Source organism: Brachypodium distachyon, chromosome 1 (assembly GCF_000005505.3).
Source record: "Brachypodium distachyon strain Bd21 chromosome 1, Brachypodium_distachyon_v3.0, whole genome shotgun sequence".
NCBI classification, from domain to species: domain Eukaryota; kingdom Viridiplantae; phylum Streptophyta; class Magnoliopsida; order Poales; family Poaceae; genus Brachypodium; species Brachypodium distachyon.
In genome coordinates, this window is record NC_016131.3 from 40,521,264 (window position 1) to 40,544,709 (window position 23,446).

A 23,446-nucleotide genomic window follows, 5' to 3' on the forward strand; every position below is an offset into this window, starting at 1 on the left:
CTTGTAATGGGCCTTATATCTCTGCCTTACCGACCAAAAGGCCGGACAATCAGAACCGACGGCTCTGGCCGAGCCTCCTTCCTAGTCCGGCCATAAAAGCGGTTATTCCGGCCCGGCTGCTGCTAGGGCCGTGTTTTGCTAGTTTCTGTCTCCTCCTGCCGCCGTTATTTGCCGTCGTGGCCACGCCGCGGGGCGACACGAAAGCAAACTCGACCTCGACGCCTCCTCCCACATCAACGCCTTCCGCCGAATGCGAGCCCGCCGCTCGTCGCATTCTTGCTCCCCTCGTCTTCGATCGGTTCGTATATGCAGCTTTTCCGCTTTCTGTACTCTTTGCTTTGATTTTAAATATCGAGTTGTGTTTCCGCCGGCGGCGTTCCAGTTCATCGTTTGACAAAGCCGCAAAGGGGAAGGGGGTTAACTGAATCAAGAACTTTGATGATTATGTGCAGCCCGCAATCCATTTAGGTTCGCATTGACGGGCCTCCTGAAGTGGCAGGCATTACAGCATCCCCGCCCTCGGTGATCAACGAATTAGGAATTGGTAATGCGCCTTCCGCGAAATAGAATTTCACACAAATCAACTCAAAAAAATATGCAATGTTGTAATAACATAAGTTTGTGCATTTGGCTAAGCTGTACACAAGTTTGTGCATTTGGCTTCTGGATTGCAACGTTTGACCTATGTGGTCTTTCTGTAACACAAGTTTCTACTCCTTCTTAATGCAATAGCAGAGCACCTGCTAATTTACTTATAAAAAAACAAATTGGATATAACATCACCTGTGGCAGAGGCTTTGGTAGGTTTCGTGTCCTGTGCACATGTGTCGACGGCATCTAGGATGATAGTTGTTTTGTTGTGCCGGTTGTATGTTTGTCTTACAGCCATTGGTCATGGTCTGTCTTGCGTGGTCGGTTATTCGGGCTAGGGCGAGCCTAATTTTCGTATATAAAAAGAACCGAACCATATAAAGGTTATGAAGGGGGTTGACGACAAATTCCAAATCTTAGGGGGGGCCAGGGCCCGTGCTGGCCTGGGTGTTACCTCCGCCCCTGATTCGTTTAATGAATGTACACTAATTTGTTCAGTGTAGTTTGGTTGGTTGTGACATACTGGTGTACCGAACCAATCAAAGTTTCCGATGCATGCATGTACTCCTCTACTTTTTATGCTTTTGTTCCACAAGAAAAAACTTGCACGTAAATGTTGTAGCTGCAACATGTACTATTTGCATGACAGCGCGAGAGATTTGAGAAGGTCTCCCGAGGTGCAATGGTGGGCACACATGGTTATGAACCCACCCACCTGGGTTCGAGGACTCTAGTCAAGGTTAAAAAGACAGCACCAGAGATTCCACGCCAAGATTTTAGGATCAGAGGGAGTATATAATCAAGATCGGAAGCCTAACTCTTTCAAGATTTACATGCATGTCATACCCTGGGACGGCCACCAGCTGCACAAGGCATCTTCTAAATCTCTTGGCTGACCACAATCTCGAGTATCAAAATTGAAAATTCACAACAAGGTTTGTATTCTGCAAAACCTCACATCTTATACATGGAAAACCTATGTATGTTCATCTCAATGACTTGTGTATTTATTATTTCAGCGATTTATCTACTTATGTTTATCAGATGTCTCAACAGATGCGTGCACCTACCCCAACAACTAAAAATGAGGCTGCTATCACAACAAGGCAAAGTACTGAAGCTGCATCTGCTATACTACTGTTACACTGAATTTTATTTATTTTGTCATTTCTGATGTATGCAAAGCCAAATAAAATAAAATTAGAAATTTAGTTGGGTTCATTTGATTCTGAATATTATAAAACAAAATTATATAATGTGTCACAAAATTGTTCAAAACCGAACTGAATGATCACCCCTAGTTATGGCCTGATCTTAGGCTTGTAACTATGTATTCTTTTTATCGATGCATCAAGGCGCAAACTTTGCATTTTCTCGGAAAAAGAAAGTACTCTTGCCTCGGAGAATTTGGCATGGAGGACCAGGAGCACATCACATGTCAGTTACTTATTGGGCAGTATTTTCGTACTCTTTGGTTTTAACAATGGTATCCATGCTAATGTGACTAGACTTTTCTTAAGAAAATACTTCCACAACATTGCATTTTAACTATATCTTGCAAATATAGTACTTCCTCCGTCCAACAAAGGATGTCTCAACTTTGACTAAATTTGAATGCATCTATACACTAAGTCATGTCTAGATACATCCAAATTTTGACAAACTTGAGACATCTTTTGTTGGACGGAGGGAGTAATAATGTATAACGAAAATGGTTGTCCCAGTTGCATTTTCGAAGCTGTTCTAATACAATACGGTCTTTAGAGCAGATGGAATGCAGTACAATTGTTATTGTTGCCCACTAATAGGAAATAATTGATCTTATGTTGAATATGTCATAAGGAAGTTGATCACTTGATGTACTGCCTGGTAATGTTTTTTTCCAGATAAACTGTCATACACCATCTGTGTTCTACTTGCGACAGGTTCCAAATTGCTGAGGAGGATAAGGGAGAATATCATGGGCTGGGAGAAGACCTCCCTGAAGCAAGGTCCCATTTAATCCCTCACGCATAGTTCTACAGGTATGCATCTATTGTTAGTAAAACTTTCATATAAAATTATATTTTTGTGCAGGGCTTTCCAAAAATATCTTTACTTTGGATTGTAACGGCGTGCTTGCCCTTTGTTACCTTGCAAGCATGTGTGATAGAGTGTCTGAATTTGGTGGCCTTCCCTTTTTTTTGTGGGACCCGCCCCTAGGGGTGGATCATTTTCATTAGAATAAAGCACCGAGATGGCGCGAGTCTTACAAGGCACAAGAAGAAACAAACAAAGCAAGGGAACAGAAAACAGTAACTGAAAAAGAAAAAGAAAATGAAAAACAGAAAAACCGAAAGAGGGCCAAAAACGAGAACAAGAAACTTTACAGCTAGTCTACTGCAGCTGAAACTAGGGGTCCGGAGGCCTCGAGTGTTGCGGTAGTCTGAGCAGTGCCTTCGTACAGGCGAGCCTCCAAAGCTGGGATTCCATCAGAGCCTCTTTTTAGCCTGTGGTATCTCCTTCCATATGTGATTTCTAGTTGTATGTAGTTCTGTGTTTCTGCTTTTAGATTCCAGCAGACCATGTAATTAATGAGGTCCAAAAATGCAGTAAAGTCCAATATGGGACTGAAATTCAAGAAAAACAAGGAACAGTCCGCCTTCCTCAAATGGAGGACCTCTGTATTTCACAATATGCTTATGATGCTGAATGGTGATGCACAAGATCATCTTTTCTTAAAAATTATACAACCGACATGTTACAAGCCGATCGGAACTGGAAAGTGCAATTGACCAATTTTCTTTTGGGACAGATAGCAAACCAAGCAAGATTAGAAGGTAAGTAAGCTTGCTGTAAAAGTAACTAATGCACATCACAGTATACAGGTTGAATTGTTTGGCTTAACATTCACATCTTCAGCTAGCACAATATTAATTTGAAATTAGCAATAGAACTCCACTCCTGTTATATTGTTGGTCCTTCTAATGATATAAATTAATTTATTAATGGTGTTCTAACTGTTTTTTTACATCGATGATTCTAATTATTTTTAATGACAGTGCAAGTCACAGACTGTGCATTCAATTGTTTTTGTTGACTGCTTGTTGAGCTTCGGTGACACTGTCATGATTGGTCATATTTCACCAGCTGGGAGCATTCACAAGGATAGCCCTGTTGCCAAGTATCTTCTTTGGCATTCTGTGAAGCCTAAGGATTTTAATTCATATGACAAGTAGCGCGCCAATTACGAAGCAATGATTGGTAATATTCGAATTATCATCAAGCTCTTGGGTAGTAAACCCCTGGACAAAAAACGACTCACACTTGAGAGAAGATTTATGTCCATGCTGCCATGGTTAGTCTTATTCTTTTACACCAGCCTTCTCCATGTGTTTCCGTATAAAATTGAATTGGACACGTGCACTTCTGTTATTATTATTTTCATTAATAAGTTGCTGCCTTCTAATTTTCATTAATTAGTTGTTGGCTATTTCTCTTGTTGCTTAAGTGTGTGTAAACATGTCTTTTTAATGAAACAGAGCATGTTCTGCTGTTTATGTTTATTCTATTTGCGTTCATACAGGTATAAGACTGATGGACACACACCTGTATTGGCGCGTTGAGTATGGCCAGGATTCAAAATGCACGAAGTATGGTAAGGAGTTTAGTACAAAAGTTTCTCGTCTTGCACTTTTCACTTCTTTTCAACTCATGGAATAATGGAAAATGACGTCACGGTGAGTTATGTCTTTAGTTGCTGAGAGTTCTGAAAGAATACATCAAATAGTTAGTATCTGAGTCATTCCTTGTACTTCAAGTATGGCAACGATATGGGCACTTGGTTTGACCAGGCGTGAACAGTACACTGTTCATCTTCAAATCAGTTTGTATGAAATGCGACCTGGTCAGGATTGCTACCACAACTACAGGAAAATCACTTGCATCTACACTGCACTTTGACACAGAGGCAAATGGTACCTTTACTTATTACTCCGCCAGCTTCCTAAAAGGTGGTTTTTCGGACATTGACATTATTTCCAGAACATAACTTTGACCACTATTTCTATGATTTTATATGTTGTTTGTCGTAGCCCGGGGCTTAGACACCGGGGATGCGAGGCACCCCCTTTTTGGTTCGGCAGTGGGCGTTGGGGATCGCTCCGACGATCGCCGGCGAGGCCAATGACGAGCGTACAATGCACAAACCTGTTTACCCAGGTTCGGGCCACCCGGAGGTGTAAAACCCTACATCCTGCTTCTGAGTTTGTATTAGCCAATGAACAGGTGTTTACAAGTTGCCGGGGGAAACCCCAGGCGTTCTCTCCCCTTTTCTGCTAAGTGGCTACTTGCTACTTCTGGGCTAAAGACCCTTACTCAAACTCCACTGGAGTGTAATCTAGAAAGAACCGAACCCCCCGACCAATGGCGTTGGTCCTCCTGTTATACCCAAGGGGATACCACAGGTGCCTCGGTGCATGGGGGACAAGTGTTGAGCAAAGACCCTAAGCAGCTTGCCCTTGCTGGGCTGGCATGCATGCATGGTGCAAAGTGCTATAGCTAGGGCGGTACGTGCCTTAGATTCACTACGAGCCACTCACTGTGGGCTGACTAGACAGGGAACCACCCTTCTGTCGGAGCATTTAATGCTTGCTTGTGCCATACTACACGCCCTGACCAACCCTGCACAAAAGGAGCCTGCCGGGCGGCCACATGGTGCCAATACTCTGCTTGCATTGGGCGCCGGCCCTGTTGTAAGCGCCTGCGCCAGGGAACACCCTCCCCGGCAAGTGACCTTCCCAGGGGGCGCCCTGACGGGAACCCTCACGCTGCCATCCGGGGCAACCCCCGCAGCCCGGCTAGTCCTGCCAGGCTGGTGGCTTCCCGGGCAGCTCGCACCGCGCTGCCTGGGGTGCCGTCCTTGCGGGGAGCAAGCGAGGTGACCCACACATTGCGCAATGGTGGTACCCCGGGTGCCACTGGTGCGACATTGTTCATTTATTTCTTACAGGGATCAATAAACTAAATATCATATAGTGAAAGTAGTTTTCGAGACAAATACATGGATGTGATTTTCAAGTATCTGATCATCTTGAAGCCTTGTGTTTTCTGCACACTAATTTCGCTTTTCAGCAGACTTAGTATTTAGTAACTAGCTGCATCTATATGTAAGAAATACCAAGTTAAGAAGTAATTATTTCATTATTTGATATATTTTTTGGAGCTGTCTATGTACTGAAAAGGCTTATAAATGCTTTAATGTTAATCTACTTTTTGCCACTCATCAGACCGCTAATCTTCTCTCCGCCCTTTTTAAAAATACCCTTCTCTCTTTTTTCACTTCTGTTTGTGCCCTCTTCTTGTTGCCACATGTTTGATCCTATAACAGAGACAAGGAAAACACAGAGAAATCAGGAAAATTCTGACAAAATATTAGATAATCATAGGATATTCTTTCCTACAAAATACAACATGTATCCAAATAACTTTTCAAAAAAATTAAAATCATATAAGAATTATATGCGAGCAAATTCAATCTTCCTAAGCTGTTATGTAACATCCTCAAAATTCCCTTTTTTATATTAGGGTGCAGATTCCAGAAGGACTGCCTGCATGGTCTCACATTATTTTGATTCTACTTCATTTCCCCAAGGGTACACGTGGAGAATTTCAGGTTTTTCATTAAACATGTTCCTGTAGGTAAGTTGTTTTACTTTGGTCATTAGGGAATACTACAAGCATTATGTTATGCGTGAACATATCAGTTCAGCATGTAGTTTCCGTACCACAGGTTAATGAGAAAATTAAGCTGCGAGTTCAAGAACTTTTTACATTTCATTGTATATGTTAATTGTGTCCTGTAATATTTATCGCGTTATGTTCCTACATATTTGCTTTGAAATAAGGCGACCACAATAATACATTTATTTTAAAAAGTGTGAATTGTGTACACCCGACTCTCTAATAGCATCTTCTGTGCAACATCTCTCGTACCGAACATTATATCGAGGTTTTGAGTATTAAAATACAATTTGGTTTGTACCTTGTTTACAATATTATTCGCTTGCATATTTGATTGACTTTACAACTGTAGCAGATTAATGTATTTAAGAATAGAATTCTATTTTGTATTATGCAAGAGGTTTTTTAATATATTTGAGCAGAACGTTATGTAAACTGTAAAAATAAGCAAAATCAGAAAATCTTGTCCGTGCTATGTCTATTGGTTGATAAATCAAGTGTATGATATAGCCCTATAATTGATTTAGAGGATAATGCGAAGGGCCGTGATATATATTGTTTTTTTTTACCGGATGATATATATTGCTTTCGGCAAAATAAGCTTCTACTGTTTGAGAAATTTGATCTCAAGGTAATTCTGATCCGCGATGCTGAATTTATTGGTCCGGTCCTATAAATAAACTACTCCCTCCGATCCATAATAAGTGTCTCAAATTTAGTACAACTTTGTACTTTGTACTAAATCTGAGAAACTTATTATGGATCGGAGGAAGTACATAAAGTAAATTAACCGTTCTGACTGTGCTGCAGCTAGGGATGCAAGCAGGGTCCTGCTTATATTTGACTTTGCATTTAGAATTGACTTAGAAACGGGATCCAGCTTGCATCCGTAGCTGCAGCGAACTTAGCTCGTTTAGACCTTGGCCACATGCCATGATGTAGTATTATGTCCTGGTATAGTTGGCAAGTATAGCTTTAAAGAGAGCACAAAATATTGGTTGTTCAGGTTCAAGCTTCTCTCAAGATACATGGTAATTTGCTTGCTTACAGCATGCTAGCATTTATTTCTGATTTTGTCCTAAAACACGCAAAAGATGCGTGTTCTATTCCTTCTCAGGAGCCTCGACATTGAGGTCAATGTCTAATAGCCTGTGCCTATCCCTAGCAATGACCAGCGGCGCTATCATTGGAGAATCGCCATCCTTGCTGTCAATGTGTTGTCTCACGTAGCCTTGCCTGGATTGCCAGCCTTCTTGGAATAACGTGTTGTAGCGTTCCATGAGCAGTTCTCTGGTGGACAGTGGCAGACTAGCTCGCCTGCTTTCGTCGCTGCCGCAATTGGCTTCCTGCCTGTTGAGGCTCTGCTCTACCTTGCCCAGATGTGCCTCATCTGCTGCTTGCTCAATCTGGGCCTGGATCCTCTTTTCCTTGTTGTGTGCAGCCATATGCCCTCCCAAAGCCTGATGGCTTGGGAACTCTGCTGGGCAATGCTTGCAGATGTAAGGACGCTTCTCCTTGGGACTTCGCACACCCTTTTCCTTCCTATGCCCCTCTCTTCCTTCTTTGGATTTCTTCCTCCACGCCTTCCTTGGGACCTCTGCGACGGAGGAGCTTCCATGTTCATTGTGAAGCACTGCGTTCATCCCTGCAACGGAACTGGCATGCTCGTCGCGGAGCACCATATCAGATCCTGCCAACACGGCAACAGCACTGTCATGGTTATTGCGGCGCACCGCGTCATCTCCCGGCTTGTCAGCAGCTGAACTGCCATAATGGTTGCTGAGCATCACATCTGCTCCACCCTTGCTCATCACTAATTCCTCTTCAGGTACATCTAGTTCACCTGATTCGTACTTCCTCTTATTATCTGGTGCTACCGGAGCTGCCTGATCGTCGGAGGACTTGAGCGTGAGCATCACATAGGCCGCCAGTACCTCGTACGAGTTTAGATTGGGATCGCGCTGGCTATACCTGACCTTGTCAACCGGCGATGCAATTCCATCGTCGTTCGGCAGTAGCTTCTTCGGCTTGGTGGGCGGTGTCGCACTCGGCTTGGTGGGCGGTGTCGCACCTTTGTAGCCTCTGTTTGGATGGCTTCGGAGATGGCCGAACATGGACTTGTCGTTCTTGAAGTACTTCCCGCACTCTGGACACTGGACATCGCCAACACTTCCATGTTCTTCCCAATCTTGATCGCTGAGATCAACCTCCTGACCGGTGACTGGCAAGATCTCTCCCTCTTCTACCTCTTCTCGTGCATATTCATCACCGAATAGCACTCCTTCTTCGCCTCCGGTGCACGCATCATCACCTGACAACAACACCTCTTCATGGAGGACCTCTTGGGTGAAGGCAGGAGCAGCAGCGTTGGTGCCGTTGAGCTCGTCATGGCTCAACATGAGGCTGCTCGGTGGTCTCCCGATTGGATCTTGGCACAAAAAGCCGTTTCCAATTTGAGCAGCGATCAGCAGGTCTCCGGCGAGCAAGCGGAGACACGCAGCTAGCAACACCAAGGCGCAGAGCAGGTTGCTCTTGTTACTACTCATGTAGAGGGGATCCAGAGGAAGAGGGCGGAGTGAGGGGTCTGGAAGAAGGCGATACCGCGTTTGGCGTAGCTCGGCGGTGTCAAGGAGAGGAAGTGGTAGAGGCAGCCGCCGGCTCTTGGGCTACATATATGAACGCTAGCAGCTCTGGCTGGCCCCAGTAATCAATAATGGTTGAAATCTTTATATATGCAAATATGGAAGTCCGCAGCGAGAGTATCTCTGTGATCCTGGAACCAACTTTGGTTATTTTCTTTTGGGAAGAAAAACAGCTGCGGTTTTGATTTGACTAGATCCGTTTCTTTCCTTCCTCTCTTTTTTTTCGGATGTGTTTCATACTGTCCTATGTGTCATGGAATTGGCCCCACAGCGATGGATGAGAAGCTGGGTAATCTAGTACGTCGCATCTGTACTGTGGGCCCCATCTGGCCAGCATTCATGGTACATTGTCAGTTACACTTGTAGTGGAGGTCAAAACATGCCCCAGGTTTATTGTGCTGAATTAGCTGTGCCTTACAAACGTAGCCATTTTTTGTATTAATGGACTTTGTACTCTGTATGCAAGACAGACTTGGGCTCTTCTTCTGCCTTCTGGTGGCAATAGCTAAACATCTCGCCATCGAACTCACCCTCCGGCTCTCTAATTCAGTGCGATGGCCTGGAGGACTAATGGCAATGCCAAGGGAAGGATATTGAATTCATTGTTACCAGATTTATCCATCATCACATTTTTCCTGAGATATGCAAACATTAATAACTACTGATTAATTTTTATATTCCAAAATTGCATTAGGAGGTACTACTAATTTATTGCATACCATGTTTTCAGTGTTATCTCCATATACGACGTGTAGAGCTAACAGAAACATATTCTTCCCTATTATTGCAAACATGACCCAACAAGTACGTTTATTTACTCGTGAAAAATAATAACACTCTAAAACGTGTTTATTCTGAGTTGATTGGATACCGCCGATGTTCCATGTCAAAATATGAGAAAATTATTCCTTGCACCAAAACTCACAATTTCACAGCAGTTTTGTGTCCTAACTTGTGTGTAAATTCCTTCCTACATTGTTATGAAGTACTACCTCCAATCAAATCAGCGGTTGGTATGGATTGGAGGGAGAAGCATATTACTCATACCGAAACACAAACTGCACGATCAGTATGTTCTGACATTTTATTTTATTAAGGAAGGTTAGAACCTCCTGGCCTCTGTATTTCAGATGTACAAAGTCATAATATTATTAAAGATGTCAAGCATCAAGGCCAAAGCATCAAGTTACATGTAGAATATATGAAGTAACCAACATCTGCAGATCGTGATCACAAGATGAGACAAAAGCACCTCTGACTAAATTGCTTCTCTTGCGAAGCGCCTTCAAGGAGATATACTAGAACCAACCATTGCTTGGATGGTTTGTCATAGTTATATCCTCAATCAATTAGGGATCAAATCCCAGGTTTGGCACCTTGTGTGTGTCGTTTCAGCAGTTTATCCTTCAAGTGGTAAGCAATGTACCTGTCAACAGTGAGGGTGCAAGTGGTGACTTTGTCAACATCCAGACGCTCCCCGACTTCGGTCTTCTATAGGCATTGTGTGAGCTCGTGTGTGCGGTGGTGTGCGGGCATGCATGTGTGCGTGTCTTCACCGTAATCGATGTTTCTTAGAATAAAAAGACAGGCACACACATGCCGACGTTGCCAGGTCTAGTCAGAGAAGACATGACAAGAATTTTCATACCAATCAAGGTTGAATCACCAACAAATAAAACACACAACAAGGAGGCAACACACCCGACTAGTGAATGCCATATCACGGTGAAAATCTTGTGCAAACCCTCCATGAAGCTTTGTCATGCCGATGCGTGCTGCGGACAGGCATGTCAAAATAAGCGCGCAATGCACTATATGAGTGTCAAAACAAGCATGTTTAGTCTTGGATTGCATGCAGTTTAGGGTTATAGTTTTGGTCTGAAAAATGACGAGGCGAGATGTCCTAGGTGTCGTGAGATGCGTCGTGGTTAAACGAACCCAGCAATGAAACAGGGCAACTCCTAGAGATTTCAGGACATTAGGAAATTTCGTTACGAGTGCATGCCAGATCGTGCGCGTGGGTTTCTAGTATGTTGTGTGAAGCTGCAGATGTTGGTTCATTAACCTGTGGGGGGGAACTGCAGCCTGCAAGTTCTATGAAGAGGCAGCCCGAGGCAGAAGAAGAAGAGGAGCGGTAGCGTTCTTGCCGAGGTAGTCTCGCAGCAGATGTCGGGCTACAGCACTGAAGGAGCCCTGTCGCGGCAGTTGCGCGGTAGACAAAGTCAGTATAGTACAACTGATTGGCGAAACGAGCGAACTCTGCAACTAGGCTCGACACCCCTCCGGGTTCCATTGACCATTGTGCCTCTTCTTGTCCAACAAGTGTTGCCGGCCCGCTCTCGCCAAATAATGAGGACAGATATCGTCTCCTTGTGTCCTTGGCACACGGTGCTTTGCCAAGTGTCGGTCGGTGCACTTGGCAAACAATTTGGCCATGTGCCACCTTATTCTCTGTCCCTTGTTTTTTTCCTCCCAATACTATACTTTTGCTCACGACAGTCTTTGCCAAAACTTGATATAAAACACTCCACGAGGTGGGTCTTCCCCGTTAAGGTGTGTGTCGGTCGTAGGGTGACATTCGCAAAGCCCTCACCCAGAGCTAACAAGGCTTTGCCGAGTGCCCCAAACACACGGCAATCGACCAGAATGATATGTGATTGATGGCTAATAAGAGATGTCTTATTTGTTTGGTAAAAGAAAAAATTATCGCCCGTTTGGCTAATAAGAGATGTCTTATTTGTTTGGTAAAAGAAAAAATTATCGCCCAATAAAAATAATTAAAGATAACTTATCTCTATGCTGATTTTGTTTTATGAAGATCTCTAAACTGATTCGACCTGTCTTTGCATCGGTGTCTATAACGCTGGAAAGACCGTACTTTGTTGCTCATTGGTTAGCCAGAGAAGCAGAATCCCATCCAACGTCCGGATTTATGAAACAAATTAAACCTAATATACTGATGAGCCAAAAAAAATTATACTCCCTCCGGCCGGAATAACTTGTCAAAATATTACATGTATCTAGACGTTTTTTACACATAGATACATCCGTATCTGGGCAAATTTGAGACAAGTAATATCGGTCTGAGGGAGTATCAAGTTTAAAATCAAAGTATTGTGAATTCAGCAGACTGAACAATTCCTTTCCGGTATAGCAGCTCAACACAACCAAAACTACACCGCACGACTGTGGGATCGCAACTATCAGAGGCATCCGGTTCCGGTCGATACAGGAGATGTTCACAATAGAACTGCCAGACACAAGTTACATCCAAATTCATGGATCCAACTAGCCCTAGAAATCTAACCTATGACTCCTACCTCAAAGCAGGCTATGGCTGTATACATTTCTTATGTACACATACAACGGGATATAAGAATTATTAACGAATGACCAAGTTAACTCCAGGATACCTAATCAGCAACAGATGAAATCCGGCACAACTGAGGCACAATTCTTGTTTGCTTTGACCTCATAATAGCGAATCAAGGTACGAGGAGTTATAGAGGCGCCCAAACTGAAGTAGGCTGCCATAGGTCCTATCCCAGACACCAACCAATAGTGTGTCCGTGTCAGGGCTGAAAGACATACCAGATATCTCACCAAAGAAATCCAACTCTTGCCTCTTATTATAATCACTTTTGACATCAAAGATGTGAACAAAGTCTGCTGGCTCTGCCATTGACAGGAAGCAACCATCTGATGTGAAGCGAATAGATCTTATAGCACCAACGTTAGCTCTCAAGACATGGAGGGACTGCGAGAGATTTCTCACATCCCAAACCCGGCATGTCCTGTCTTGATTGCCAGTGGCAAATGTCTGGCCATCAGGGCTCCAAGCCGATGCGAATGAGAAATCCAAGTGACCTTTCATGGAATGAATAACCTGCTTTGATATAATTCATTTATATTATTAACTTAAGATACATTGATAGACTCGTAAAATGCTTTAAACCTAACATATGTGCATGTTGATTTACCTTTCCTGAATTAATGTCAAAAAGCAAAGCATCTGGATCGTCCCCGACAATGATTACATGCTTTCCATCAGGACTCAAAGACGCATGCTGCACCCATTAGATAGTCAGGAATTGGAACTTTGAAACAAAAAGTAAAAGTAAATTGTATTGATGCTAACACACAAGAAATTAGTTCTCGTATTATCCAGAAAATAGATGTGGAAAAGATAATGTAACGGTTGGTTTATCAGTTGACACCGAAATTAGCGAGTATGTAGCTGAATTCCTAGAGAGAAGCACTGCCTTATACAAGGACAACCGCCCAAGGCTATGGCATGGGCTGTTTGGTGACCGTCATCCAGAAGAGTCAATAATGGAACAATCGCATTCGCCACCAAGTCTATTTCATTTGAATTAGTGATTTGATTAGTTTAGTTTCCTTCAAGTTAAAGATAGATTCTAGCTATTAGGATTCAGTCTGTTTTCCTCTCTTTCTGTATAAATGTACTTCACCAGAGATAAAGCAAGCAAGAAAACCCAAGTATCTCTGTTTCCTTGCCCTTATTTACGTATGAAGAGACGTTTTTTAGGGTTGGAAAAAGTCCATTTTTCTCCCTCAAACTATGTGCAAGCGCCAGAGCTCTGGGCAGCAGGTCTCTCCACAACTCCACGGCCACCCAGAATGACCTTCTCAACCAGAAGACGAAGGGAGACAACGAGATGGAAGGCCACATGGTCCATAATCTATCACAAGTGACACTCATATTTTTAGTCTTTACTTCAACTAGTTATTTTGTCTTGATCTGTGCACTACTGAGACTCCACATGGATCTCAGGGTTCACCTGTGAGCCACTTGAGGATCTTACTGGTTATCGTAATCTTCTTGGGAGTCTTGTTTGTTTCTGCATGACCCATTATGAAATTTCGTACCTAGTGCATATTCTTAATCTCGTGACATGTGATATCTTGGTGGAATTATCACTTTTCTTACTTATTATCATGTTTTTCTAGGTGCTTCTCTCATTGCTTGAAAGACAAAGAAGTAGACAACACTTTCTTCGCTTGAATATAGAGTTGTAAGTGATGGCTCATTTGACAATAAAGGCTACTTGGCTACAATGGTCTTGAGGATTTTGATCTTTTTTTTTCAGCACAAACTCTTTTGTTTTGGCAATACATGTGCTATCAGCATAGCTCGAGACCTGGTGAAGCAAGCTCACAGAGCATATCAGTGTTGATGCTTCCTACATTTGGTTCACAGGTGCAGGATAAGATTATTGCTCTTCAGTAAAAGCTTCTGTTGGCAGATTTCTTCACAAACGCATAGGCTCGAGCACCTCACAACTTTTACCTGTCTAAACTCGACGAGGGATATCCAGTGCTCCCGCCCCTTTAGGTGCTACCGTGCTACCAACACATGAAAACACCTCCAAAAAGTCATAAATTGTTCCGAAAAAAATTGAGTGAGTCGACAAGATATAACCCCACAAAATTTCACAGCCAAACTTGATTCACAAGCAGAGAAACAAAAAGACAAATGCAGCCATGAATAGTGTCTGAAAATTTACTGCTTTTGTTTTTTAGTGACACTATTCACGTCGGTTTTGTCTTTTTGTTTCTCTATGTGTGGATCGAATTTGCTTTCGAAATTTTGTGAGCCTATAGATACATCTTATCGACTCAAAAAAAATTCAAAAATTTAGTACTCCCTCCGACCGGTATTACTTGTATCAAATTTGCCCAAATACGGATGTATCTATGTGTAAAAAGCGTCTAGATACATGTAATATTTCGACAAGTAATTCCGGCCGGAGGGAGTAGCATTTAGAGGTGCTACCGTGCGTTGGTAGTACGTAGCACCTCAAGGTGGGAGCACTAGATATTCACTCTCAACTCAACATAGGTAACCCATCATGAGATTCAGGTCGGTGTAAGACATGTATATACTAGTTGTGTAATATCCTTGCTGTATAAGAACTTTCCTGAATATTTCCTCCCACTTATGTGTGTACATGTACTGGTGTATTGGCTTCTTTGCAATACAAGTTTCCTTAATCATTACAGCTACTACCTTCGGTCATAACTCATAACATACCATGACTGTCTTTATCCCTTGAACAGCGGCAAAGAAAACCACAGACAAATGTAGCAAGGTATGGATTATATCAAGGATGGGAGCACAATGTTAAATATATTACTCCCTCTGATCCTAAATTCTTGACTCAAATTTGCCCAAATATGGATGTATTTATTCTTAAAAAGCGTCTAGATACATGTAATATTTCGACAACAATTTAGGATCGGAGGGAGTATTATCTAACCTAGTTTGCTACTGCCATCAGCAATTATATGTGCATGTTTTAATAGGATTGTCAACACCATAATAGCAACATTAAGTTGCAAATGACTTTATCAAGACTATTTCAAAAAAGCATCTTCATAAGATTTTTATTATATTGTATCAAATTTGTTTCAGGAATCATTTCAGGAAGACACAGAAAGAAAAGATATTGAAGTAGTGCTCCAAACAAATAATGGAATAAGAAATAAAAAACAAAAGAAGTCAACAGTAATGTGCATAACAGAGCTTACATTCACTGGCCATTCAAAGCGGAAGTGCTTATATAACTGGTATCTTTCCATGTCGTATTGTCTCACACCAGAGTCATTGGTAGAAACGATGAAGTGAACGGCACCACTGAAAACAGTATGGACCAGAGAAAAACATTAGTATTAATATTAATTTCCAATGAAAATTTTGCACCAGTTGTTGATATGAGCTGGTTCCCGACATTTTGCTGAAGAAGTTCCAGGATGAGTAATCTTGTGTCTGCTATCCATCTAGTTTCCTAATCCTTTAAGGATGCTCCACAATGTTGTATCTTTAACAAACCAGTATGATCTTACCTTGAAGTATTGAATATCTCCACTGCATTGGTAATTGCATTATCATCATATGTTGTCTTGCAGCAAAAGCTTATTCCTTTCCGATCAAGGTGCTGTATCACATTAACAAAGGTGAACGTCAGCGAAATATCAGAATCAAGAGCTCACTAAGAGATTTCAGCATCCTCACGACCTCAAGCTCAACAGAATGTAATGTGTAGTATCACGAGTTCAATTTTTTTGCAATTGCAAAGCATCAATTAACTTAAATAGGTGGTGCACTAGCAAGTACGCGAGAATATAGCTATCAGCACATTTGTGCACATAGCCACCAGCAAACAAGAGAGAGGTAGCGGGACCTCATCATATGTAACAAGCTTAACTTTAATATAGTGTTCTCAGGTATATCACCAATGGCAGATAGCACCTAAATTAATGATTTTTCTAAAAAAAGAGTGCTTTCACACAATCCTTATTCCCAAAATACAAGCCATCGTATCTGCCACACGGGTCACACAGACCTTCAGATTGGAATTAGGAGGTTCACGTTGGGTGACTGCAGTTCCGTGAGAACCATGAATAAGAGAGGGGCCAGTGTCGAGGTCGTAAAGTAAGTTAGGTTTTATCTGGCAGCAAACAGGGGGCAGGAGATGAGGAGTGAGGTGGATGCAGACGGTCCAGGCTGAAGCTCCAAGGTTGATGAAGGTGTGAGGTTAATGGCATGGCGAGAGGCAGATATCCACAAATTTGGGTTATCTGAATCATGTGCGATGAAGAAATATCCAGAACTGATAGGATGCATGCAAAAACAATGTGATACAGCAGGGCCGGGCGGACAGGAGTGCGGCCTGTTCGGTCGAACAGGGCCCCAAATTTTGGGGGGGCCCAAAATTTCTACTGCTATACAGTGCTACGCTGTAACCCATTAAGCATTAGCCAGCCCGTTTATCAGGGATTCAGGTAGCCCGAGCGCTCGCGTGACTCCAGCGTCGCTGCCGCACTGCGTCTTCTCGTCTTCCATCGCGTGGGACGGCGCCATCTTTCTTATTTGATCGATCTGCAGTCTGGCCGTCCTCAACGCCTCGTCCGATCCCATCATCCCAATCGTCGACGGCCAATTGGTCCGGTTGTTGTTTTTCTCCTCATCCATCGCGCAGGACTGCGGCTTCAGATTCTTTCTTACCCAATCGATCTGCAGAGCACTAGCACTCTAGCAGCAAGCAATTAGCAACAGGCTTGATTAGCAATTTGGGAGGATCTACTTCCGGTACCCATTTGAGATCTGCTTTCTGTTTGATTTTTTGTTGATCAATATGCCTTTAATTTTGTTTTATGCATCTTTTGTATCTAGTGTTTCAAGAATTCAAGGTCTGAATCATAGCTTTTAGAAAGCATGAATCTGGTGTCCAAAAGCTTAATAAAAGAGAAAGTGAGCAAGATTTAATTCAAATAAACATTATGCAACTAGGAGTTAAAATAGGCATGATTTCTAACATATCCAATTGCTATGTAAGATATTATATATGTTATTATAACACATTAGTTACATTTTTCTAGTGAGGTAGGAGGTAAAATGCTACTCTCTCCGTTCCTAAATACTTGTCGTTGTTTTAGGAACGGAGGGAGTATGTAAGATATTATATATGTTATTGTAACACATTAGCTATATTTTTCTAGTGAGGTAGGAGGCCCCATTTAGCGTTTAGCACAGGGCCCCCAATTTTGCCGGCCCGGCCCTGTGATACAGAAATTTTACTTTGCATATTAGCTCTCCTTGGAAACCGCCAGCTACTAGCAAATTATCCTTGACTGTCATCGTAGTAATCTGAGTCTGAGAAAACCCCTCTAATAAACTTCCTGGGTGCTTCTGCAATAAAAAAAAATGAAAATAGCATTAATAGAGGTAGTGAGCAAAGAAATGCAACCTACAAGGAAAATTAGCCAAGAACTATCAACCTACCTCACTCGGTGCAACATGCCCTCGGACATTCATAATTTCTGTGTCCACGCCAGTCAAGGCTGACCAGTGCAGCACCGAGTAATGTGACATTAGGTAGGCATCATGTTTTGATGTAGCCCATACTAAATTTCTCAGCTGAAACCATAGTTTAACTCAATTAAAATAAGGAAAACAAACAAGCGTCATCGTAACTGAGAAGCACCAGACTTCATGTTTTATTTTACCAATTGAACGAAATTACTTAATAGAACCTTATCACAGAATCATGAAACAAATAGAACCTAGAACAGGTTAAACCATGATTTCAGTTTTTTTTTCTCAAAGAATAGTATGCATGGTGATTAATGGATGGATGCTACCATGCCAAATAGACTCCAGAATTTCGTAAGGAACACTTGGTGGACTCTATTTTCATGCAGTCAATCCTTGGATGAAGATCCAAGGGCTGTGGAAGGTGGCTGGAATTTTTTGCTGAAATTTAACAAAATTCTAGTAACTTGTGCACAGAAGAACCGCTTAGATAAATCAATAATCGAAGATATACTAGGTACCCCTTCAATTAACTGTTTCTACAGAAATCAATCTACAATTATAGTCAGGCATGGACTTAAAGATATCAGGTGTCAGTGACAGGGTCTGTGACTACCCTTCCCTGGCAACTGCCATCTGTGTCACCAGATGTTAGAAGAGGGTAAGCCCCTAAACAACTGAACAGTTCTAACTATCAACAGAAATATTATGAAAAAAATGTACAGTTGCGATCTAATTTAGTGAACTTGAACATTACATGTACATTGTACTCCCTCCGTTCCATAATTCTTGCCTCAAATTTGCTCAAAAATGGATGTATCTATTCCTAAAAAGTGTCTAGATACATGTAAAATTTCGACAAGAATTATGGAACGGAGGGAGTACAATGTAAGCAATCATAAGGAACTGACGAAAAGTAGATGCAGGTTGGTTAGGATTTTAGAGATCAAGCAGGAGAGCTGCACATATATTCATTAAGGAAGAAAGAGTTTTACAACTCAGAAGTTGAGGCATGGCCCGAGAAATGTGGCCGAAAAAACCAGAACATCTCTAAACGGCCTAAGAGTTGCGAGCACAGCGAGAAACCGGGACTGGTGAGTACAACCATCCAATTAGGCTACGACCAAGGGACCATAGAACCTAGACACAGTACAAAGCAATCAACATCCATCAAGCCTGCAGCGGCAGCCAAACCTCAGCAGACCTGATCATGACCACAACCGCTGCGCAAGCACCACAGGGACAACCAACCATCAGTGGGAAGTATCAGGTGAAAACTCCATTCCAGTGCAAATCTGAAAACTTGCATTTACAACCGTCGGATCCTAAATAGAGGGCCAAGGCCAAAATGTTAGGCGGGATGCACACCGTCCACTTAAAGCACATTTTACAAAACGCCCCCTGTGTTACTCTTCTAGTCACTCAAACACACTCCTCCGTCTCCTACCTCCCATTCACCTAGAAGGAAAAGGAAACACGACCCTAGGCGGTGCCTAGCCGCCGCCGTCCCGCGGACCTGGCCCTTCACCTTGCACCATGGCGTTTCCCCTCCTGAACAAGATTGACTCGGTGCATGTCCTACATCCCTCACCTCTACTTGCAGATTCGCTTCATCGGGATCACCCCTACGTGTTACAAAAAATTGCAAATCGCTGAACTTTTTTAATGGACACTGCCGTTTAATTGGCTGATGTATTTCTCTTTTCGTTTTCTTGATGGTCTGCGAGTGTGCTTGATGCCTGATGTCAATTTTGGATGTATGCGTATGAAATACCAGTCAACCACTGGACGTGAGGTTGATTCTTTTTTTTATTCGTGTGAGAATTGGTCAAGTTATAATATCTTCCTCAATATAAACTGAACATTAGCTTGGGGGGATGGGGACGATAAGGATGGGTGGAAGCTAAGGGGGTTTGGGCCGCCACCCGTGTTCCCCATGGGGGGAGGGTAGGTTGGTTAGAATTTATAAGGTTTAGACAAAACCTCTTTCTGAAGAGCCATGCATAAAAAACAATAGCTATCTAGAGATAAACACTCTTACACTCATTGTAGAGACATTATAGATCAGATTTCTGGCTAAAGGGCACGTGTTGATACTGTGGTACAGAATTTCTTGTGATGTTACATTGTTACAGCCTTACAGCAAAATTTCTGTGATGCAGCATATTCATATAAGTAAAGAAAATTTTAATTGGACTAACACACCATTTCAGCTTTGGAAAAAATTTCTATAGTACAATGGATAAGTTTTCAAATAACTATTTGTCTAGTAATAATTGGTAGCAAACCATCTTTATTAAAATGAAGAATGTATATTCTAATTCTACTGTATAAAAAGGGGTGCAAGTTCATCGCAAAAAAAAGGTGTATATGCACTCACCTGAAAGTGTAGGATAGTAGATTTTACTGATCTAGTATTTCTTCTGAACTCATAATATGTTCCATCTTTCTCAGTAGATTTGCATGCCTGTTTTACCAAAGTATAGATTACAATGTAAGAATAGTTTCTCCCACAGAAAGTAAGTTACCTAAAAGGTATACCTTCATTGCTGCTTCTGCAGAATTATGTATGTTCTCATAGTTTTTGTACTGTTCTAATCTGGTCTGCCTGTAATTTTCTCTGGTGATTTTCAGCTCATCCCATGGTATTCCTTGAATATCTTTTCCACGTCTTGCTTCTGCTGCTGATGTGTCGGATGCCTTATAAATCTAAAGAAACAGATATTCTTTAGAGCATTCCAGTGACTATACAAATAACATAAACAGTGAAAAAAAGGTCCATGCAGATACAAACTCGATGCCATATTTTATCTTCACTCTTGGTGTTTAAAATATAAATTGGAACTCATTTGAAGAACTACTGGGAAAAATATTACCTTCCAGTCTCGCCAAATTGGACTGCACTAATTTGCACTATAAAGTTTCATGACAATTAAGAAATAAAAGAGAGAAAACATTGGGTATGCCAGTTTGAGAATTACAGGTATATTTTTATGGTGGACAAAATCTACCTTACGAATTTACTGGTCATACCAAAAAAATTGGACTTTGTTCGGATGGGGTTGCTAACTTTTTGGCATGCCAATGCTTCTTTGTCCGCTCTAGTTCATTATTTCTGTCAATATTCACCAACTCATGGGCAAGCAGAACCTTGAACTAAATTTTGGCTATCCAAGTACGGAGTATTTTGCAGATCAAGAGGTTGGGCTAAAAACAAACATATCCAAGCACATGAAGTGGAGTATGTAATACATTTAGGGCAATTGAACACAAAGCTATAGATGCAGATGTCCATTGAAAGTGCGGTGTCTCAATGCCCAACTTAACAAAACAGTAATTCAATATTTTCGAAGTCTATTGAGCCCTTCATTGCTTAATATACTGTCACAAGTCAACAACAAGAATAAATTAGCTAAAGAAGATTTACTGCCCTACATAAAATACCATAAGAATAATGGTACACGCATGAAGTACTGGTACTTGTCAACTAGTTTGCAAATGAAACAACAAAATCGACAAGTACATACAGCATGGGCATACTCATCATCCTCGTCAGAGTCAGAATCCCTATCCTCCAGCTCGTGGTATTCATCTCCAGCAAGGTCATCTACTGGGTCGTCCATGTCGAAATCATCCTCCATCTCAATATTGTTGTCGTGATGATGAGACATGTCTCGCGGGCGGAGGACCCAGTAGGGCAAAGGTAGGGCCCCGCCCTACCTTGATTTTTGCCTCAGTTAGGAATTGGGGGAGATTAAGGAGATGAAACGGGGAGCTAAAGGGCGCAATCCGTTCGTCGGGTGATGGGAGGAGAAACGGTCGGCAGCGAGAGACTCGAAGGGGAGATCAACCGGCGGTGGCGGCGCTCGCGCGAGGAGGAAGACGAGCGAGGGGGCTGGGGCTGGGGCGCTCGGCAGCGAGATGGGACGGAAGGACGCAGGGGTGGGCTCACGACGGAAAAGAGGAAAAGAAAAGAGACAGATGAGCAGATCGCATGGATCAGCTTCGGCCTTCGGCCCATGTGAAAAAGAAACTAGAGCGGAGACTGCTTACGGCAGTCGTGTAGTGGTTTCAGAATTCATCTGACTTAACAAATTAATTTGTCTACACAATTTTTCCACGACTAATTTATGACGTTGATTCCAACAAATACTCAGTCAACTTACCAGTAGTGAGATGAACATATTATGATCGTGCAGTCGAAAGTCTGCGCTGCACGGCCACGGACGGAGCCAGCATACACTTGTTGGTTTCAAATGAACCCAATAAAACATCGCAAGTCTTCGTTACATTAGTCTTTATCATTGTTTATTGGTGAAAATTTATACTAATGCAAACAATGTTGAACCCAATGCCATTTTTTCGGCTTCGACATTGCATGTAGTTCTTTATTGTACAGCAAATCTCGTCGAGTCACGTCACTTGTTAATACCGCTGAAGTTGACAAGGTCAGACAGGCTTCCTTGGTACAACACAACTCACTTATCTGGATTTAGCTTGGGCCTCTTTGTAATCACATCCTACACAAAAACTAATTTGGTCAGAGTGTCAATCAGAGTAGCGGAGTTGCTTTTAAATATATACAATCATCACATTTTTTAAGAATACATGGATAAAAGAATTATAAATTCTCGTTAGACGTAGTAGTTGTTGCATACAAATTATTAACTATTCAGATTAATTTTAAAAAAAGTTAATATATCGCTATTAGATGTGCATTTATTCGGGCATTTTGGATTTGTATCTGGGTCTATGTTTAAAAGAATCTGACAATTTAATTAGCAACCTAATTGTTTAACTAATCTTAACTATGTATCATGGGAAGCAACAACAACTATGAAAGGTCAAGCTATGCATTTGGACGAGGTCCAGAAAAGTTGTATGAGGCATCGACGACGATGACGAATCAAGCATCGCCTACTTCGACAATAACAACGGGTCCTATGGGAGGCGGTGTGCAAGACATTCCGATGTGCTTACTCACACCGTCGATTACAACATGGCTCAAGGACTGGTTATCTAGGAAATGCAGCTTCTCGCTCTCTCACAGGAGGTCCCCTTAGTTTTTTGTAGTATAACGATCTGGCTTATTTCCCAAAAGAAAGTACACCACATTGATATAATTGAGAAGAACAAAAGTAACAAAGATCCTTGATAAAACTAAAAAATTCATCACGGTTCTTCGAAATAAACACTGCTAGGTCCATACTTCCCATCTTGATATTGCTCTGTATTCGGTGACGAAATTGCAGAACAACATTCTTGCACAAGCTGGACTACTCTTATAGGTTTTGAGAAGCCTCATCAGTCATCCACCTCAGACAATGGAAACTTAAGATCGTTGAACGCAGCATGGCTGGGGACACACCCCTTGTAAAGCAAGCGGTGGAACCGCTGCTTCGTCGATGAATCGAAAAGGAAAAAGACCAAAAACACCAAAAGATGAGCCACGATAACCACTGACTTCATTGAGTAGGTTGTGCCGCCTACACCAGAACGAGAATGCAACAATCTTTGAGGCTACGTCATCTCCACGTCAAGATGCCACCGTAAAGAACCCACAACCCTAATAAGAAAAAACAAGCTAGATGAGAGACGTTAATCCGTGGTTCCCCATCTCTCAACGCTAGATATGTTGTCAAAGACGAGAGGAACC

General features: G+C 42.1%; 2 protein-coding genes and 1 long non-coding RNA gene across 9 annotated transcripts; 1 reads left to right on the forward strand and 2 right to left on the reverse strand.

Moving 5' to 3' along the window:
- Positions 1 to 173: 173 nt before the first annotated feature.
- On the forward strand, positions 174 to 10,071 carry LOC112270197. 7 transcript variants are annotated; one of them, XR_002962584.1, is made up of 7 exons: positions 174 to 298; positions 1,241 to 1,526; positions 1,636 to 2,615; positions 3,721 to 3,928; positions 4,157 to 4,228; positions 6,157 to 6,270; positions 9,425 to 10,071. It is a non-coding gene; the product is annotated as an uncharacterized LOC112270197 (long non-coding RNA). The 7 variants fall into 7 exon arrangements; XR_002962581.1 differs by lacking the exon at positions 9,425 to 10,071 and having other exon boundaries at positions 1,611 to 1,702; positions 2,517 to 2,615; positions 6,157 to 6,506; XR_002962582.1 differs by lacking the exon at positions 9,425 to 10,071 and having other exon boundaries at positions 1,636 to 1,702; positions 2,517 to 2,615; positions 6,157 to 6,506.
- Positions 7,164 to 9,442, reverse strand: LOC112270196. Its single transcript, XM_024458052.1, has one exon. The coding sequence runs from the start codon at positions 8,856 to 8,858 to the stop codon at positions 7,416 to 7,418; it is 1,443 nt and encodes a 480-aa protein (XP_024313820.1). The 5' UTR covers positions 8,859 to 9,442; the 3' UTR covers positions 7,164 to 7,415.
- Positions 10,072 to 12,021: 1,950 nt separating the features above from the next.
- On the reverse strand, positions 12,022 to 21,594 carry LOC100845572 (uncharacterized WD repeat-containing protein C2A9.03). Its single transcript, XM_003563876.4, has 9 exons — positions 21,318 to 21,594; positions 20,332 to 20,499; positions 20,171 to 20,257; positions 17,761 to 17,895; positions 17,557 to 17,667; positions 15,822 to 15,913; positions 15,507 to 15,612; positions 12,935 to 13,021; positions 12,022 to 12,840 (listed from the first exon to the last, which is right to left on the reverse strand). Exons 1-9 carry the CDS (start codon positions 21,459 to 21,461, stop codon positions 12,427 to 12,429), a joined length of 1,344 nt encoding a protein of 447 aa, XP_003563924.1. The 5' UTR covers positions 21,462 to 21,594; the 3' UTR covers positions 12,022 to 12,426.
- Between the last annotated feature and the right edge of the window lie 1,852 nt (positions 21,595 to 23,446).

What these genes read in the sequence shown, in the direction of transcription:
- LOC112270196 (XM_024458052.1), bottom strand. Translation starts at nt 8,858, where the DNA reads ATGAGTAGTAACAAGAGCAACCTGCTCTGCGCCTTGGTGTTGCTAGCT.
- LOC100845572 (XM_003563876.4), bottom strand. Translation starts at nt 21,461, where the DNA reads ATGTCTCATCATCACGACAACAATATTGAGATGGAGGATGATTTCGAC. An exon ending in GGCATGTTGCACCGAGTGAG is followed by an intron (nt 17,668 to 17,760) that starts GTAGGTTGATAG and finishes TTTTTATTGCAG; the next exon opens with AAGCACCCAGGAAGTTTATT. An exon ending in AAGGAGAGCTAATATGCAAA is followed by an intron (nt 15,914 to 17,556) that starts GTAAAATTTCTG and finishes AATGTGATACAG; the next exon opens with CACCTTGATCGGAAAGGAAT.